Below are 20452 nucleotides of genomic sequence, written 5' to 3' on the forward strand. Positions count from 1 at the left end.
GCCTCGCCCGCGCTGCGCACGACGAGAAAGCACTGACAACTTGACAAGTGAGCTGTCAAGTTGAAGTTGAAACCGGAAGTCTGCGCGAGAGTTGCGAAAACTTCGTACAAATAATGACCTTTGTGTAGAAAGTTAGAAACAATAAAAACTAGTGTTAAGGATTAACGTTAAGTGTAACAATGTATTTAGCATGGCTAGCCATCCTACTGCTGAGTACAGGTAAGTTGTGCAGCTCGAGTGTGCCACTTTCTCTGTGTGTTGTGTTCTGTTATTGTGATGTGTCGGTGTTGCAGCGGGCTGGGCGCAGGACGAGGACGACGGGCCCTACCGCGGCAAGCTGCTCGGGAAACTCAACTCCTACCATCACCAGGTACCACTCTGCCATTCATTCAAACACAAATACTTTACAATGTCGAGGTGATGAATAAGTTTGGAAATAATTTGAATCATTAACTAATGAAAACTGGTTAATGACTTGATTGCTTTGCTTAAAATGAGATATTTTGTCAATATTTCCTGATTCCTTTTTTGATTTTTGTGAACCGCTTGTGCATGTAGTAAATAGTTGGATTTGTTACAAAGTATTTAATATGTATATTTATTATTTACTAGCTTTTGCCCGCGGCTTTGCTCGCGTTAAAAAGAGACAAAAAGTTGCCTACGTCACTCTCCATCCCTTCAACTATCTTCACTTAAAAAATCGCGTCAATTCATCGCTCCGTTTTGCCGTGAAAGAGGGACAAACAAACAGACACACGCACTTTCTCATTTATAATATTAGTATGGATTAATCAGGCAGGCAGTTGTACGAACTGATAGTTGCCTGTATCCAATTAATCTTTCTTAAGATGTTTTCTTTGCATTCATTAAATATTATTCTATCTAGTTGGTTCTTAAACTGGTTGACATTCAGTGCTGAGACCATGTCTTCTGGTAGTTTCTAGTATGTCCAATTTGTAGCTTTTTTTTCCCTGATAATAATGTAACATGCATGCCCAATGTTGTGTTATATTATTCATTCATTCATTTATTTAATTTTAATGATTAAATGTTTGCATGCATCTTTTTGTGTTATAAAAATACTATCACAGTTATGATAACTGTCTGCAGGTGACAGGCGAAGTGTATGCAGTGGATGACTGGACGCTGCTGCTGGTGAACTTCAACTACGATGGCACAGGGGACGACACCTTTTTCTGGGCCGGTGACTCAGCACGGCCCGGCCCGCAGGGTTTCATTGTGCCCGATGAACATGGCAAGTATGTGCAAACTTCCTTATCTTTATTTAATATTTACTCGCCACTATTGAGGGCATTGAGGAGGGCATACACTTATAGTTCATGTACATGCTGTTTTTGTATATGCTCTGAATTTGAGCATGCCTTAGGCAGGATTGCCAAATTTCCAAGATTAAATATACTCTTCATACCTCATAAACCATTTTGTGAGTTTTTGAATTAATTAAAACTATATATTGTGTTATGGTAGTTAGTTTTGTACACTTTCTTATGTGATAAACTACTTGTTGCTTTGGATGACTTATGAAGAATTGAAGGAGCTAAATGGTAGAAATGGAAAGCTATGGAGGAGGCCTATGTCAAAAGAAGAATTGAAGTTAAGTTTGTGATAAGTACTTGTTGGTATGTATGTACATTCCACAGGACGAACATCCTGGAGCGGTACTACAACGCGGCGGTGCGGCTGGCGCTGCCGGAGGGCAAGCGCGTGTCGCGGCTCAAGTGGCTCGCCGTGTACGACATCGCCTCGCAGAACGCGTTCGGCGACGTGTACGTGCCCGACGAGTTCGAGGCGCCGGCGCCGCAGACGGCGGGCGCGCTGGCCGGCTCCGGCGTCTCCAGCGGCACGCTGCAGCTGCTCGACGCCAAGACCATCCTGTGAGTACACTACATTACACATGTCACGCTCACGGCTCACGACACTACATGAGCTGCTAGACATGCTGATATTGCTGCTATTTCATAAAACAACACAAAAGTAGGGAAAATTAAGCCATGTGGAAGAGCCAAAGGTAGAGTTTGGGAGGATATCAGATTACATAATGAAGTACCCAATGTTGTGTTGTGTTGCAGAGTGCCGGAGTTCCGGTACGACGGCGCGGGCGGCGAGGCCTACTTCTGGGCCGGCGCCGGCCCGCAGCCCAGCGCGCGCGGCTTCAAGCTGCCCGACGAGTATGGCTAGTGAGTATTCACTTATTGACTGTAATGTTAATAGGACGTAGCTAACATTTAACATTCTTACAGAGGGCCACTTACAGATCATTTGAGGCATGTGTTGACCGAGGAAAACCCACACGCTTGACGATGTGCTTCGCATATATTGTAATACGTGACCGATTGTTTGACTTGTCTCCAGCCTGGAGCCGCTGCCGGCGTACCGCGGCGCGGACGTGCGACTGACGCTGCCGGGCGCGCACACGCTGTTCACGGTGAGCTGGCTCGCCGTGTGGGACGCGGCCGCGCGCCGCGCGCTCGCCTCCGTGCTGCTGCCCGAGCGGCCCAACGTGCCGCCCGCGCTCACCGCGCTCCACCCGCACAGGTGAGAGCCTCCGCCGAGCCGCGCGCCGTGTGGGACACTACTGCCACTACTGTTACCTCGCACTGGTCGGTGTATTAGAGCCACAAAGGGTCGCAGCACTCGCAGCAGCGGGATTCAGTGCACCATTTACCCGATTCTTTATATGGATGAGAGATGGATCTCTCCTTAGAGAACGAAACCGATTTTTTCGCTTCGTTTGTTGTGTTTTGCGATTGTTTGTAAGTATCCATGCTTTGAGGTTTCCTGAATATGTTAATATTGTGTGTGCAGGTCGACGCTGCCGTCGTGCCGGCAGCTGCACCGCGACCTGCAGGTCAGCTGGGAGGTGTTCGGCAACCAGCTCACCATACAGCTCGCCGGCAAGGTACCCAACCGACTCAACACTTATTACGTTTAGCGTGTTCTTATCACTGTCTCTGTTTTGGTTATCAGACATCAACTAAGGCAATTCATCAAATGTGTTTTTATGGGCATTAATGATATAATGTGTTCAGATCGGTGACAACGAGTACATGGCGTTCGGCATCTCGGGGTCGGCGCAGCGCTCGCAGATGGAGGGCGCCGACGTGGCCGTGGCCAGCTTCGACCGCACGTACCAGCGCGGCCGCGCCACCGACTACAACATCACGGCCCTAGCGCCGGTCGGTCCATAATGATAACTCTGTCTTATCTGTAATGCTTTCCGGCCGATGCCGAGATCAATCTTTGGCTTGCTACTCTGAAGCTTGCCCTCCGAGTTTATGAAATGGAGTAGTTTTTAAATTGGTTATTGTTTTGTAAAAGTGAGGATTCTTTCCCTTTGCCTTTGTTTAATTTGAAACCCTCTCATGTTCCAGTGTGTGCAAGTATTGGGTCAGTGGCGCGGCGTGTGTCGCGACGAGCGGCTCGGAGCGCTGGACTCTAACCAAGTGTTCACCGCCTCGCGCACAGATGGCGTCACCGTCGTCACCTATAGGCGGGCCCTACAGCCCTGTGAGTACTGTGCCTGATGGTATACTACTGAGTACTTTGCTAAAGCGTAGGTGGCACCGAAAAATAGCACACCTTGTGGCGTTAAACCGCTTTTAAAATTTAAATTGTATCAAGTCGTTAAATAAAGTGAATGTTTCAGCGGAGCCGATCGACCGCGAGTGGGTGACAGACAAGCCTATGTTCGTGGTTTGGGCTGTGGGAGCCCTGGACTCCGAGGACGAACCCACCTTCCATCGTCTCTGGCCGCGCGCTGACGTCACGCTCAACATCTCGCAGGAGACCAGTCAGGCCGGCGGCGACGACTGTGTCGAGTTCAGCGTGTATGTACATGGTTTTTAATCGCTTGACTTTTTTTTGTGGTGTGCAATTTTATATTTATTTGAACCCGCGTTTCCGCTTGACATTTTTGAACGTTTAACAAACGTATTTAATAAAAAAATTACGACGCCATAAGTATTCGGGAACTACATATTCGATATTCGGCGATTTTCTCATTAGGCTTTCCTAAGCGACTATAATCAAGTCTTTGCAAACGTTATGCAATTTTCATAATAAACTAGGTACAAAATGTAGGAATGTGACGTCGACGCTGTTACGTTCGGGACATCTCTACTAACGGTGACCTCTAGCTGATATATTATATGGTATCGCTGGGTGCAGAGGCTCGACGGCGTCACCGGGCGCGTGGGAGACGGCGGAGCTGTTCGACCCGGCGCTGCGCGTGTTCACGTTCGCGCTCGGGCCGGCGGGGGGCGCGCGGGGGGTGTCCGCGCGGGGAGGAGGGGGAGCGCCGCTCGCCTGGTACGTCAACGGCCAGCTCGCGCCCGACATACAGATCCGGAGGGGGCTGCACTACACCTTCAAGGTGAGGGGCTAACTGCCGCATCGACTGTTTTGTTTACATTTTAAAATACCTGATCTGATTCTAATTTTAAATTGTTATTTGTACTAACCGTTAGTGCGTTTTCACATTATCCGATTCGATATCGAATGTCGGAAGGATTTCAAAGGCAAAAATCAAAAATTGCGGCTTAAATGTACGGGATGTGGGTCCTACATCCGATATCGGATCGGATAATGTGAAAACGCACTTACGGCTACTTTACGGATTAAACTTTATACAGAAATTGTGCATTTCGCTCGTTAAGCATCTTTAAACTCTTTAAAACTTAACGTTCAAAATTCCTATATACGATTTACGAACCGACATTATAACACGAGCGATTCGACAAACTCTGCCCTCTTATAAAACAAATAAATATTGTATTTGTGTAAAAACCCTGTCGCGTGTCAGGTGTTCGGCGGCAACAACCCGCACTCGGCGCACGAGTACCACCCGCTGATCGTGTCGGTGGCGCCGCGCGGCGGGCTGGAGCAGCTGCCCGAGGCGGCGCAGCGCGCGGTGCGCGTGCTGGCCGGCGTGCACTACACGCGCCGCGGCCGCCTCACCGCCACCGCAGGCACGACTAACGCGTTTTTACATTTTTGTGCATGTGTCGATGTAGATGACTCAATGCGACTGCAGTTAGTTTCCGCTTTTGATGTGATAGACAAACATATCAGTGGCTAATACTCAGAATCTAGTTATTTGAATGAACGTGTTTTCCTTAGCGGGCCCGCTGTGCCTGGCGTCGCACGCGGCGGGCGCGGACCCGCGGCGCGCGGCCGACTTCGCCACCTTCCGCGCCTACAACAGGAGCCTGCAGTGGACCTGCAGCCCCGGGGCCCCCGCCGAGCTGCCCGTGGCGCCCAACGACACCTGGCCCGACCTCGTCTACTACAACTCCTTCACGCACGCCGGTGAGCCCGCACCACACACTATACACTCCTACAACAGGAGCCTGCAGTGGACCTGCAGCCCCAGGGCCCCCGCCGAGCTGCCCGTGGCGCCCAACGACACCTGGCCCGACCTCGTCTACTACAACTCCTTCACGCACGCCGGTGAGCCCGCACCACACACTATACACTCCTACAACAGGAGCCTGCAGTGGACCTGCAGCCCCAGGGCCCCCGCCGAGCTGCCCGTGGCGCCCAACGACACCTGGCCCGACCTCGTCTACTACAACTCCTTCACGCACGTCGGTGAGCCCGCACCACACACTATACACTCCTACAACAGGAGCCTGCAGTGGACCTGCAGCCCCGGGGCCCCCGCCGAGCTGCCCGTGGCGCCCAACGACACCTGGCCCGACCTCGTCTACTACAACTCCTTCACGCACGCCGGTGAGCCCGCACCACACACTATACACTCCTACAACAGGAGCCTGCAGTGGACCTGCAGCCCCGGGGCCCCCGCCGAGCTGCCCGTGGCGCCCAACGACACCTGGCTCGACCTCGTCTACTACAACTCCTTCACGCACGCCGGTGAGCTCGCACCACACACTATACACTCCTACAACAGGAGCCTGCAGTGGACCTGCAGCCCCAGGGCCCCCGCCGAGCTGCCCGTGGCGCCCAACGATACCTGGCCCGACCTCGTCTACTACAACTCCTTCACGCACGCCGGTCAGTACAGTATGCTATATAAGCGACAAGGACGTCACGTTCATAAGGCGTCGGTCGAGCAGAGCTGAAATAAGTGACGTCATTTGTGATTCCACGTCCGTGTAGGTATCTGAAGACTTCTAGTGATGTTATGCACGCTCAGATATCTGAGCAAAGTTCATGAGTGCCCACACTGCCCACCACGGGTTCTTGGTTGTGAAAGTGTTAAGAGGGCATTCAACGAAAACGTCGTAATAATGTAAAATTGATAGTTTTAGTCGGCAAAATGCTACACTTTCCGTCATTTAAAAGACTTATTAAGTTCAGGATTCGATTAGGACATCTTCTTAACTTACATGTTGTGAGACTGGATTTTTAAAAACTAACTCACTTAATTAATTATGATTTTTTTTCTGGTGCATGTTTAGGAAAACCCGCGAAAAGTGCTGACTTAGTCCGTCTAATTTGTAAAACTTGGATAGTTTTGAATGCTTCAAGTGGTAAATTTGTATTATGTATATCCTGTACTACAATCTTCTGAGACTACTTCTTTGTTATAAGGCTTTAGAATAGAGTAAATGAGGATATGAATCCAATGAATGAATGAATCCAATTTGTTTCAGAAATCACCTCAGAATAAGTGTCAATTTCTTCGAAAACTTACGTGTTTTTGAAGTAGTTTTAATATAAAAATAATCTGCAACGCTTACTTAAACAGATTTTATGCAAAAGTTTTCTATTAATTGGAATTTAATATTTTTGACGATTTTTTAAAAATGCCTCCTTATTACCGGTTACGCGCGCTTGCGATGTCAGTACCGCGGCAGAGCTTGTAGAGGCAGGACGTTTGCCAATCTGCTCCGCACGCGGCTCCACGATCGCGAAGTTATTTTGTCATTGTGTGCGGCACCCGCCGTGTCCAAAACCGCACTTGTGTGCGTGTTTGGCTGTACTGTTGCATGTATACTGCGACCGAAAACTTTGATCCTTGGGTTGACGACTTTGGTAACTAACTAATTAACTTGACTAATATTTTTAGTAAGTATTATTTATTATTGAATATCATTTTAGGTTACTGACTCGTCTCAACAAAATCTTTGACAATAGATGGTACTCAGGATCTGATGATGAAGTCAGATGGTAGTCATGAGTTCTCATCAACCAGGTCTTGAAACCATTTCGTGTTTGGGCTCGTTTGATTTGCCTCAACAAGATCTTTGACAAGAGGTGATGGTACCCAGGATGTGATGACGAAGCCGGAAGGTAGTCATGAGTTCTCATCAACCAGGTCTTGAAACCATTTCGTATTTGGGCTCGTTTGATTTGCCTCAACAAGATCTTTGACAAGAGGTGATGGTACCCAGGATCTGATGATGAAGCCGGAAGGTAGTCAACAGAATTCATCAACCAGGTCTTGAAACCACTCCGTGTTTGGGCTCGTTTGGTTCGTCTCAACAAGATCTTTGACAAGAGATGGTACCCAGGATCTGATGATGAAGCTGGAAGGTAGTCAAGAGAATTCATCAACCAGGTCTTGAAACCACTCCGTGTTTGGGCTCGTTTGGTTCGTCTCAACAAGATCTTTGACAAGAGATGGTACCCAGGATCTGATGATGAAGCCAAAAGGTAGTCAAGAGTATTCAACAACCAGGTCTTGAAACTCTTCTGTGTTTGGGCTCGTTTGATTCGTCTCAACAAGATCTTTGACAAGAGATGGTACCCAGGATCTGATGATGAAGCTGGAAGGTAGTCAAGAGTATTCCACGACCAGGTCTTGTAACCACTTCGTGTTTGGGTTCGTTTGATTCGTCTCAACAAGATCTTTGACAAGAGATGGTAATCACTCTTTTATACTCTGGCGCATCCACTGTCTCAGTGTGTCAACAGTCAATTAAAGCAGGTAGGCGTAGCGTAGAGTTGTATTTGCTTACAAAAAACTAATACATAGATGTACGTGGACCTTCCTGTGCTCCATGCAATTAAAACAACATAATATTTAAAAACCGGCCGAGAGCGTGTCGGGCCACGCTCAGTGTAGGGTTCCGTAGTTTTCCATATTTTTCAAAAACTACAGAACCTATCAAGTTCAAAACAGTTTTCCTAGAAAGTTTATAAAGTTCTACTTTTGTGATTCTTTAAATATTTTTTAAAAAATGGTTAAAAAGTTAGAGGGGGGGGACACATTCGGAGCGCGGGTCTTTTTTTTTCCTTTAGGAGCGATTATTACCGAAAATATTAATATTATCAAAAAACGATTTCAGTAATTCATTTTTAAATACTTATCCAACAATAAATCACACGTTAGGGTTGAAATGAAAAAAAAAAATCACTCCCTACTTTACGTGTAGGGGGTACCCTAATAAAACATTTTTTCCACTTTTTATTTTTGCACTTTGTCGGCGTGACTGATATACATATTGGTACCAAATTTCAGCTCTCTAGTTCTAACGGTCACTGAGATTATCCGCGGACGGACGGACGGAGGGACAGACAGACAGACATGGCGAAACTATAAGGGTTCCTAGTTGACTACGAAACCCTAAAAACACATTTTAAATATAAAAAAAAACTACTTAAAATTAAAGAAAACCGATCTTAGTTCCATTATATATATGTACCTAGAAAACATCATCATCTTCCTTGCGTTATCCCGGCATTTGCCACGGCTCATGGGAGCCTGCGGTCCGCTTTGACAACTAATCCCAAGATTTGGCGTAGGCACTAGTTTTTACGAAAGCGACTGCCATCTGACCTTTCAACCCAAAGGGTAAACTAGACCTTATTGGAATTAGTCCGGTTCCTCACGATGTTTTCCTTCACCGAAATGAACCTAGAAAACATATCATATACAAAATGAAATAAAACTAAGAAAACGGATTATATTCATTATACGCGATATATGTAATCTGATTCCATAAATTTATTTCATGAGTAACTATCGCGGTGACAGAAGACAATATTATATACACAATTTATTATATTATAAAAGTTTTTTAATTTATTTCTTCCAAGGCTACACACGTTTTAATAGAAAAAACTGTGATAAGTTTAATAATTAAACTAAAAGGTCTAGTATTTATGCATGAAATCATGTATGCAAATATGTAATATATATGGTGGTGTTTTTACGCAAGTATCAATAATGGTTAGTCCGCAACGCTACTGACGGCGTGGCGGTACCGACCATGAATGCTATCCCTTTCGCTCTAGCCGCACGTAAGGTTGGTTCGAAGAGGATCGCACGCTATGTCTGTACCGCAGGCTACAATCGTTATGCTTCTGGTTATAGTGTGCGTCTGCACACAGGCGCACGCCAGCGCCGCCGGCGTCGAAATGCGAGCAAGCAGATTTTTTGAAAGCGCTCTTAACTGTGGCACATGCAGTCACTAACTGCGATGTAAAATCGGACATTCCATAACGTACTTTGGTAAATATTGAACGTATTGAACAACCAATTTCTAGGACACTAAATGCGTCAACAATAACGTTTCATGATGGTACTTTTCCATATTAGCGGCTGTTGTTGATTAATGTTGTATTGTGTGCAGGTATGGGCGGGCGCATCTTCGTGGTGGACCGGCCGAAGCGCAACCTCAACAAGAAGGGTAACAGCGCAGCGGCCGCGGGCTCCAGCTTAGTACTCCTGCTGATCGGGGCTCTCCTAGCCGGAGCGAGGCTCTGCGCACAGTATTAGGCTGCGAGGTGAGTGTCCATGAACCAAGGGCGGATACGGCATCCAGCTGTGGCGACACTTGAATTGGGTCGATTGGTCAAACTCATGTTCATGGCACAGCCCAATCCTCCCTGGATCCGTCCTTGACTTCAACAGGAATTTGAATTGCGTGATCAACTGATCACTTGAACACTCCACTACTTACTCTACTCTGTATCTAACGAAGATATATTTACTTACCTACCACTAATGTGTTTATTTTTTATTTTAGGGGCCCGGTGTCTGCCCTACCGGTGCGCCCGAGTCGAGGCTATCCGTCGCCGTCACCTCATAGGTTAAGGCTTCTGCTTCCGTCCGTTAGCTATAAGTATTACTCCTACACTACATCACAAACAGAGATTCAAACTTTGTTCTTTTAACAGTTTCGGCCGAACCGCCAAACAATGAAAGACTGAAGGAAAAATATACTAACTCATGTCACAAGACTAGGCGCATATCTAATTCTGTAACTTTTTGAGTCGAGTAGGTCTTTTCTACAATCAGACAACATCTCCATACAGCAAGGCCGTATAAGTGCACCCCACTACAAGGCCCATAAGGCACTATTTTGATAGATATTTTAGTATTGAATGTATGGTCATATTTATTTGTTCTGCAACTTTATGTAAGATGAAATGCTATATGTATAAATAGGTAGGTATTTACTGAAGTACAACGATATCACTGCCTCGAGGTGGAGAACATAATCTATAATCAGTATATAATAAGACAACAAGTCCTATGTCATAATCGTTAGGTATATTTATTTGATATTGTAGGTGTAGATCCCAATACCGATATAACTGTTGAGAGCTTATGCAAGATTTTTTAATGATTTTTACAGAAAACTCGAATCTCACTTTATTGTACTTATGATAGATCTCTTTTTTATACGACGTTTATTTTTATTATTATCTCTACAAACTGTTGTTCTTTACACTATGTATTAAATAAAGATTTTTTTATAGGGATATTTTGTTTATTTTGATTTGATTGATAAGTAAATAAGTGTTGGATTGCATTGTCCTCGGCTCGTCAGGATGCAGCAGCGAGTAGCGACCAACAGCGCGCATGAGGACATTTCATTAAACTACTTTTTTAGAAAAGAAATAAAATTAAGTCTACTTACAATAAGTATATTGTACAAATTTGTATTTAACTGGGAATTAAAATGCTGAAACACTTTGTGAAAGTGTTCCAGCATTTACGGCTACCAACTATTAGTATAGAGCCTGTGCGGAAAGAGAGTAGTCGTGGAATGTACTTATAGAAACCAGAGATCGGAAAGCGTGAGCTGCACCGATAGTATTGGTCGCGCGACAGACGAAAAAACATCAGGCTGCCCCTATCGCACTTACAAACAGTGTGAAAGGGATGGCCCGATGTTATATCATTTATCGCGCAACCATGCTTGCGTACCTGTTTGCGTTAACTCGCGATATGACCTTGAATAGCTCACTCTGTCCCACTTCTGACAGATGCAAAATGCAAATACATTCTCGCGACTTTTTCTGCACAGCACACAACCGTAACACTAAGTCACAAATCACTTTACAGTCACTTATTAAACTATTCTTTCATTTTCATTGAACACGTCAAATCTAAATTCACAATAATATTTACAAAAAGTCACTTGTGGCTCTTGGTAGCACAGAGGTGTCCTCCACAGTTCCATCGCAGACCAAGGATCCTCTCACTCAAGTCAGGGCTCCAGGCAACCCAGAGCTACTTTGGATAATATTTTTTGACTATATTATTTTGTACAGAAAGAGGCAGCAACCGGGACAGTGCATTTCTTGCAGCCCTGGGAGCCTCTGGACCTGATGTAGCAGGTGGCCTACCTCTTGAAGACGGTGCAGGTGTGGCTACTGAGCCAATCCATGAGCCATTCCGGTCCGGTGGGCAGCCCCCAGAGCTTGAGGTCTAGTTGCGGTCCTGGGTGCGCAGCCCCCAATAGTTGCGGTCCTGGGTGGGCAGCCCCCAATAATTGCGGTCCTGGTTGGACATCCCCCAGAGCTTGAGGTCTAGTTGCGGTCAGACCCCACTAGTTGCGGTCCTGTGCGGTCAGCCCCCACTAGTTGCGGTCCTGGTTGGGCAGCCCCCAGAGCTTGAGGTTGCCGGCGTCGCGCTTGCGCTCGGGCGGCTCCTTGTCCTCGCAGGCGAAGGCCGCGAGGTAGCGGCTCGGGTGCCACGACACCGTGAACGTGGCCGCCGACACCGGGATCTCCGCCACCTTCTCGCCTGCAAATTACATACAATATTACTCTTCCTTACATTACATTATTATCACTCTCAGTACCATTTGGACCTTCAAGGCTTTTAAGTTACTAGATTAGCGATGACTAGAACTTTATCTATTTTAAAACGAAAAGCGCCTACGAAGAATGGAGTTGCCGAGCGAGTTGTTCGCACTGTAGCACGTCCCACACTTGTGGCTCGCAACAGCAACAGTATGGGAAGCCTGAGTAGCCTGGGTAGCGCGCAGCTGCAGTGTACCTGTCTCGGTGTCGCCGATGTCGATGACGTGGTCCTCGCTGGCGGACGCCAGCAGCCGCCCGTCGAAGCTGAACGACAGCGTGCGCACCGGCCACTCCAGTCTATACGGCATACAATCACAAATGTTATTAAAAAGTCTGAGTTCAGGTTTGTCAGAACTAAAATATTGTTAGTTATGCCTCTCTACATATAGCGTGTGCACACCTGGAGAATACTCTGAGCGCAGCCAACTCCTGCGCGTCCCACAGCGAGACCAGCGCGTCGGCGGAGCCGGTGGCGAAGTAGCGGCCGGTGGGGTCGTGCTCGATGCAGATGCAGGTGCCCGGGTGCGCCTTCAGCACCGTCTGCAGCTCCAGCCCCGGGTACGACAGGATGTGCACGCAGCCCAGCCCGTTCGTCAGGTAGAACAGGTCCGAGCTGTTGTTCCACGAGATCTCGTTCACTTCGAAGTGGAATTGTTCTTCTGTCACCTGAAATATTGCCAATTCAAGGCCTACGCAGATCAGCGGAGCACAGTGCAAATCTCTCATGAGGATCCGCGGCAACGCACACCCACGAGGGAAATCTCTCGCGATACAGGGAGCCAGGGACCGGCCCGCTATCCCTTATACGGGGTTTTGTATGGGTATTTCGTTAGGCTTAACTTACCCTACCCTTTTGACGCGATACCCTTTCATTTTGCTTTTAAAGCCCTAACGAAAGCGCTTACCTAAAATAGCCCAATACCCTTTCAAAACCCTTATCATCGGCTCAGCCTAACGCCATAAGGGTAAGCCTTATATTGGGTTTTATTTGCTTTCCCTTATAGCATATCGTGCGAGTTTAAATCCTGTACCACGCTCATAAAGCACACATTACTCCGAACGAAATAACATACGATCGTTACCTACGGCGGCACTGTGTGTGATATTTGCGCGTTTCTGTTTGATGGAAACGGCTGTAGATAAAATAAGGTTCAATTTTCAATACCAAATACTTATAGTTATGATAGGCTCCTTCTTTGCTCAGGTGTAACACAGGCAAACGCTGCTTTTTAGGGTTCCGTAGTCAACTAGGAACCCTTATAGTTTCGCCATGTCTGTCTGTCCGTCCGTCCGCCCGTCCGCGGATAATCTCAGTAACCGTTAGCACTAGAAAGCTGAAATTTGGTCCCAATATGTATATCAATCACGCCAACAGAGTGTAAAAATAAAAAATGAAAAAAAAAATTATTAGGGTACCCCCTACATGTAAAATGGGGGCTGATAATATTTTTCATTCCAACCCCAACGTGTGATATATTGTTGGATAGGTATTTAAGAATGAATAAAGGGTTTACTAAGATAGCTTTTTGATAATATTAATATTTTCGGAAATAATCGCTCCTAAAGGAAAAAAAGTACCCCCCCCTCTAACTTTTGAACCACAAGTTTAAAAAATATGAAAAAAATCACAAAAGTAGAACTTTGTAAAGACTTTCTAGGAAAATTGTTTTGAACTTGATAGGTTCAGTAGTTTTTGAGAAACATATGGAAAACTTCGGAACCCTACACTGAGCGTGGCCCGACACGCTCTTGGCCGGTTTTTTTTATCGGACTTGTCTTGATGAGTACCCGAAGTCTAGCTGATGCTGAACCCTGGCTGCACCTAGGGGAACTCGGGTTTAGTGTAATACAGGCAAACGCTGTTTTCGTCATCGGACTTGTCTTGATGAGTACTCGAGTGTGCAGTACCCGAAGTCCAGCTGATGCTGAACCCTGGCTGCACCTAGGGGAACTCGGGTTTAGTGTAACACAGGCAAACGCTGGTTTCGACATCGGACTTGTCTTGATGAGTACTCTAGTGAGCAGTACCCGAAGTCCAGCTGATGCTGAACCCTGGATGCACCTAGGGGAACTCGGGTTTAGTGTAACACAGGCAAACGCTGTTTTCGTCATCGGACTTGTCTTGATGAGTACTCGAGTGAGCAGTACCCGAATTCCAGCTGATGCTGAACCTTGGCTGCACCTAGGGGAACTCGGGTTTAGTGAAACACAGGCAAACGCTGTTTTCGTCAGCGGACTTGTCTTGATGAGTACTCGAGTGAGCAGTACCCGAAGTCCAGCTGATGCTGAACCCTGGCTGCATCTAGGGGAACTCGGGTTTAGTGTAACACAGGCAAACGCTGTTTTCGTCATCGGACTTGTCTTGATGAGTACTCGAGTGAGCAGTACCCAAATTCCAGCTGATGCTGAACCCTGGCTGCACCTATGGGAACTCGGGTTTAGTGTAACACAGGCAAACGCTGTTTTCGTCATCGGACTTGTCTTGATGAGTACTCGAGTGAGCAGTACCCGAAGTCCAGTTGATGCTGAACCCTGGCTGCACCTAGGGGAAATCGGGTTTAGTGTAACACAGGCAAACGCTGTTTTCGTCATTGGACTTGTCTTAATGAGTATTTGGGTGAGCTGTACCCAAGATAGAGCTGATGCTGAAACCTGGCTGTACCTAGGGGAACTCGGGTTTGGTGTAACATAGGCAAACTCTGTTTGCGTCATCGGACTTGTCTTGACGAGGACTTGGGTGCGCAATAGCCAAGACAGCGTTGTAGCTGAGCCCTGGCGGTATCTAGGGCAACTCTGGTTTCGGTGCATTATAATATAGAAATATTTCATGCAATGTCAAGTTAGGCATAAAACATAACTGAACAAAAATCCTACCAAAAGTGAATATTAACATCAAGTAGTTAGAACAAATTTATTAATTTGCCATACATAAAACACTTTATTTATGTCTAAAAAAATACGTATGTATATCCATTTGAATATCAAAATTAAGTACAGTCGATTTCACTAATAGTAACACAGGGGAGAATACTGGAGTTCCAAGCGTCCATAGACTGCGGTAACTATTTACTATCAGACGGGCTGTATGCTTGATTGCCACCAGAAAAGTATTTCTGTTTCAAACGATCTTCATAGAATTCACAACAATCAACAGAAATAGTTTGACAGATTCTATGGTATTACTCAACTCAGCTAAGTACCAGTCATAAAGACGAGTCTAAGATATTTCACACGAAACATACTATGAACAGAAAACAGCGTTTATTTATATTGCACCGAACCTGAGTTCCCCTAGGTACCACCAGGTCTCAGCTACAGCAGTGGCTTGGGTACTGCGCACCCAAGTCCTCATAAAGGCAGGGCCTATAACGGAAACCGGGTTTGTCTATGTTGCACCAAACCTAAGTTCCCCTAGTTACAGCCAGAGTTCAATATCAGCTTTACCAGTACTCATCAAGACAAGTCCGCTGACAAAAACAGCGTCTACCTATGTTGCACGAAACCCGAGTTCCCCTAGGAATAGCCAGGGTTCAGCATCAGCTCTACCTTGGTTACTGCTCACTCAAGTACTCATCAAGACAAATCCGATGACGAAAACAGCGTTTGCCTATGTTGCACGAAACCCGAGTTCCCCTAGGAATAGCCAGGGTTCAGCATCAGCTCTACCCTGGTTACTGCTCACTCAAGTACTCATCAAAACAAGTCCGATGACGAAAACAGCGCTTGCCTATGTTACACCAAACCCGCGTTCCCCTGGGAAAAGCCAGGGTTCAGCATCAGCTCTACCTTGGTTACTGCTCACTCAAGTACTCATCAAGACAAGTCCGATGACGAAAACAGCGTTTGCCTATGTTGCACGAAACCCGAGTTCCCTTAGGAATAGCCAGGGTTCAGCATCAGCTCTACCTTGGTTACTGCTCACTCAAGTACTCATCAAGACAAGTCCGATGACGAAAACAGCGCTTGCCTATGTTACTCCAAACCCGCGTTCCCCTAGGAATAGCCAGGGTTCAGCATCAGCTCTACCTTGGTTACTGCTCACACAAGTACTCACCAAGACAAGTCCGGTGAAGAAAACAGCGCTTGCCTATGTTACTCCAAACCCGCGTTCCCCTGGGAAAAGCCAGGGTTCAGCATCAGATCTACCTTGGTTACTGCTCACTCAAGTACTCACCAAGACAAGTCCGGTGAAGAAAACAGCGCTTGCCTATGTTACTCCAAACCCGCGTTCCCCTGGGAAAAGCCAGGGTTCAGCATCAGCTCTACCTTGGTTACTGCTCACTCAAGTACTCATCAATACAAGTCCGATGAAGAAAACAGCGTTTGCCTATGTTGCACGAAACCCGAGTTCCCTTAGGAGTAGCCAGGATTCAGCATCAGCTCTACCTTGGTTACTGCTCACACAAATACTCATCAAGACAAATCCGATGACGAAAACAGCGCTTGCCTATGTTACTCTAAACCCGAGTTCCCCTAGGAATAGCCAGGGTTCAGCATCAGCTCTACCTTGGTTACTGCTCACTCAAGTACTCATCAAAACAAGTCCGATGACGAAAACAGCGCTTGCCTATGTTAAACCAAACCCGCGTTCCCCTGGGAAAAGCCAGGGTTCAGTATCAGCTCTATCTTAGGAACTGCTCACCCAATTAACTCATCAAGGCGAGTTGGATGATGAAAACGGCTTGTTTTTATGTTGGCAATTAACGTTTTCAATGTGTAATGTTAATGGTTAATTGTATTGATTTTCGACCAACACTGTATATTTACATGCATACATACATATTTACATAATTATATTCATACATACATACCTACATACATTCATACATACCTACATACATTCATACGTACGAACGTACATACTGATCTATGGGCGGCGATGACACGCGATGATCATTTACCATCAGGCGATCCATCACTTCCTTGTCTCCCAGTTCATTAAAAATAATTTCTAGCCGTGTTCTACTTTTATCCAACGAAAACATGTTTCGTTGCAAAATTAAAAATGGGGCGCATAGTGCGGAGTGGCAACAGCGCATTTTCCTTCCTGTTCTTACAATAGCTTAGATTCATAATCCTGTCTCTTTTACGCAAGGCTCGACTACGCTTTAACAAAAGGGAAAGCCTTATAAATAGCGCTTAAAATAAGGGTAACCCTTATTAAAGGCTTGCAAGCCGTATCGGATAGCGCTAAGCCAATGCACAGGGCTAGCTTTATTGTTTTGCTTAGTTTTTTGTAAGGGCTAGTCAAATGAATGGGCTTGCAGTTCGAAAGGGAGAGTCTCTCGATTGGGTCGTCCTTACGTTAGGGATTCCCAATGAAAGGCTTGTAGCGCGGAAGGGGTTGTCCGGTCCCTGCAGGGAGCTACCAACTAGCGCAACTCTAGCGCCAGTGCCAGGAGCTCTTTGGCGCATGCCAGAGGATGCCCACCGCCGTGCGCGGTGCGTACACGAGTAAGTACTGTATGAAAAGGGATTAGTGACTTGTATGACTGAAAGATGTGTTGTGGAAGCAATCCATAAACGTGGAGTCGAGTTGAATGCTGGCCAGAGTTCATTTGCATTTACAGCTTATGAAAGATGAGTGATGAAGCATACAGATTTGTAAACAAAACACATTAGCATTGCAATATTAGTGAATATCATCAAGCATGACTGTAGATGTATGGGTGGCTCACCACTTTGTAGGTCCTGGTGTCGATGAAGGAGACGAGGTCCTCCTTGTTGCCGACGGCGATGGCGGCGCCGCTCGGCGCCCATGCGATGTTGATGTTCTCGCCTTTTGTTGGGATCACCGCCGCACATTTACGAGATCTGCAGAATGGATTCATTTCAACAATCTTGAAACAAGAGGTATTGAACGTCATGCTCTCCGGCAGAACCACATTGTCTTTCGGAAACATAAACATATCAGATAATATCTATAAGATATCTATAAAATTCTAGGACCATTCGGTAAAATTCTATATGCCTAGTTTTTGTGTAAATCTAATTTTGAAGTGTTTCTGCTACAGAGCTTCCTTCCAGCAGAACCACCAAGATATTCTTCTAACTACACATGCTATTTTCACGCATACCACATCAAATATATTTATTTATTTATATTATTTATTTAAGCTTTATTATTCTACATAAAAGATTTTCTTTTCATTTATTTGGTTTATTATTATTGATTTTCTTCTGAAGACCCCTTCTGGGTAAAAGCCTCCTCCAGCTGTTTCCATTTTACTTTATCTTTTGCCATGTTTTGCCATTCAGGCAAGGGCCTGCAGTAGCCACAATGTCATCCTGCCACCTGGATAGTGGATGTCCTCTCTTTCTTGACACATCAAATAACTCTATATTAATTCTATATTTATCTTGTTTACTATATCACTTTTTTTATTCTGAATAAACGAATTTACGACATATACTAGATAGTATAAGTGTCCAAAAGTAATTAAGTACTTTTGATATACGTGCGAGTGCATACCTAGCTATAGATATATATACAGTCCACATCAATTTGAATTAGTTTAGAATAAAGGAGCATCCAGAGCACACGTTTTTAATTCAAAATTCCCGGCTCATCCTAAAACCATCCTTACCGCCTGAACAATAAGATATTAGTATAAGATTACGACTAAAAGAGTAAACTAGACATAGACTAGTCAGAAACATGCCCAAGAATCAAATTATGAATAATATGTGTTTAATGAACTAATTAAGTGGACTGTAATTCAATAAAATATCTTTAAGAGGAAAATGACAATGATAATTCGAAATTTAGGGCCTTTTAATAAAAAACTTACTGGGGAAAAAACAGTGCATATGTCACATACCTTTTGGAATGAGGTCCCGGTGGATTTGATTCCTGCTCGCTTACCACCAGCCTTGGTATGCAAGGCGCACGTGCGGGCCCGGCTTACCGTCTCCTCGACCCCAGAACTGTTCTTGGAGCAGATCTTTCTTCCTGTCCACTTTGATAATGTGACTAGCACTGAGTTCAAACTTAATTTTAACGATGAATGTTGGGAAAATGTGACTTTAACTATTTAATTGGCAATTTTAATGCAGCGACGCGTTCTCAAGCTAGATCGAGAGCGAAAGGAATGGCTACCGGAAATGGTTAGTGACGGGCTAAACACACCGGAAGCTAAAGACAAAATAGTGTTGTTTCTTTAAAAAACCAATATTCATACGAAAGTTGAACAATATGAATGAATACTGTAATTACTGTATGTGCTAAAATAAGGAAAAGACAAACATGACCAAAGTTGAAACATTGTCAAAAAGTGAGAAACTACTAACAAAAGTGAAATGGTATGGGGCATATTTAAGAACTTGTCAAAACAAATGCCACAACCCAACAATAAAAACACTAAAGTTTGGATATTTTTGAGTGTACCGGCTTATAATTGGCTAGTCACCTGGTGTCCCAGATGCGCACGGACTTGTCCCCGCTGGCCGTGCTGAGCAGGTCGGGGTGCGAGGCGTGCCAGCACAGCTGGTCCACGGAGCCCGTGTGCCCGCGGAACACAAACTCTTGCACCTACAACAACATTACACTAAATAGACACTTTGTAACTAACATGCTCCCTCCATTTTAATTTATATAGACCATAATGAAACTACTTAAAATTTAAACCTCATTGCCTAAACCACAGTTTTATCAATAATAATTCAGAATAATCAGAATATCAACAACTTAATATAAACATATATCATTGATTTTTCTTTATTTAGCCTTCTAACAGACAGCATTCACAAAAATACTGTCCGGTCAGAAAAATACTGGTCTAGTGCAAGTTGGTAGTTGGTTGTTTCTTACTGACCCATATGTGGAGTATGGATGTGTGATTGAAGAAACGGTAACTGTTGACGTGTTCCTGTATTAGAGAACGTTTAATACTTTTGATGTGTTGTTTGACCCATAACTTTTGATGCTAACTGTACAAAGGGTCTGTTGAAAACAATGACAGCTCTCTCCTTCGCTTCGCGTTGTAAACAAACATAACCTACAAACAGAAGCAGAGTTTACCAGTCGGTTGCGCTCGAGGTTGAAGATCGCGACGGTCTTGTCGAAGGAGCCAGAGGCGAGCTTGCGGCCGTCGCACGACCAGCCCACCGAGTGCACCTTCGACGAGTGCGCGACGTACTCGCGGACCGCATTGTGCGACGCGAAGTACGCGCGCAACTCTGACAGCTCTTTTATGGGAGTCTGCTTCGGCTCCTTCATTGTTGTGTCAACTTATAATTCAATTGATTCAAGTTATTAACCACATAAATAGTTATAAACTCGTTTGCAAACAATCAAGCAACGCCACCACCGCGACCACCGAACCGGTTTGACATTTGTCGACTGTCAATTTAGGGTTGCTACAGTATAATATCTGATATAAAAGAAAACTGGAAGCGTTCAGTTAAAACATAAGAGGGTGCGCCCACG

The 20452-nt window shown here is 45.4% G+C and overlaps 2 protein-coding genes across 2 annotated transcripts; one reads left to right on the plus strand and one right to left on the minus strand.

The window, feature by feature from the left end:
• The first annotated feature begins 18 nt into the window (after positions 1 to 18).
• Positions 19 to 10695, plus strand: LOC125238268 (protein Skeletor, isoforms B/C). The gene is made up of 15 exons (XM_048145547.1): positions 19 to 219; positions 294 to 370; positions 1111 to 1259; positions 1662 to 1895; positions 2091 to 2198; positions 2374 to 2556; positions 2827 to 2920; positions 3051 to 3197; positions 3393 to 3528; positions 3668 to 3848; positions 4189 to 4393; positions 4823 to 4988; positions 5140 to 5751; positions 9561 to 9714; positions 9957 to 10695. The coding sequence occupies exons 1-14, from the start codon at positions 180 to 182 to the stop codon at positions 9704 to 9706; spliced, it is 2478 nt and encodes an 825-aa protein (XP_048001504.1). The 5' UTR covers positions 19 to 179; the 3' UTR covers positions 9707 to 9714; positions 9957 to 10695.
• LOC125238270 (THO complex subunit 3) lies at positions 10462 to 20358 on the minus strand. Its single transcript, XM_048145548.1, has 6 exons — positions 20045 to 20358; positions 19434 to 19555; positions 17703 to 17838; positions 12425 to 12690; positions 12221 to 12321; positions 10462 to 11965 (listed from the first exon to the last, which is right to left on the minus strand). The coding sequence occupies exons 1-6, from the start codon at positions 20240 to 20242 to the stop codon at positions 11799 to 11801; spliced, it is 990 nt and encodes a 329-aa protein (XP_048001505.1). The 5' UTR covers positions 20243 to 20358; the 3' UTR covers positions 10462 to 11798.
• Positions 20359 to 20452: the final 94 nt, after the last annotated feature.

The sequence above is a fragment of the Leguminivora glycinivorella genome, chromosome 23 (assembly GCF_023078275.1).
Source record: "Leguminivora glycinivorella isolate SPB_JAAS2020 chromosome 23, LegGlyc_1.1, whole genome shotgun sequence".
Lineage (NCBI taxonomy): Eukaryota > Metazoa > Arthropoda > Insecta > Lepidoptera > Tortricidae > Leguminivora > Leguminivora glycinivorella.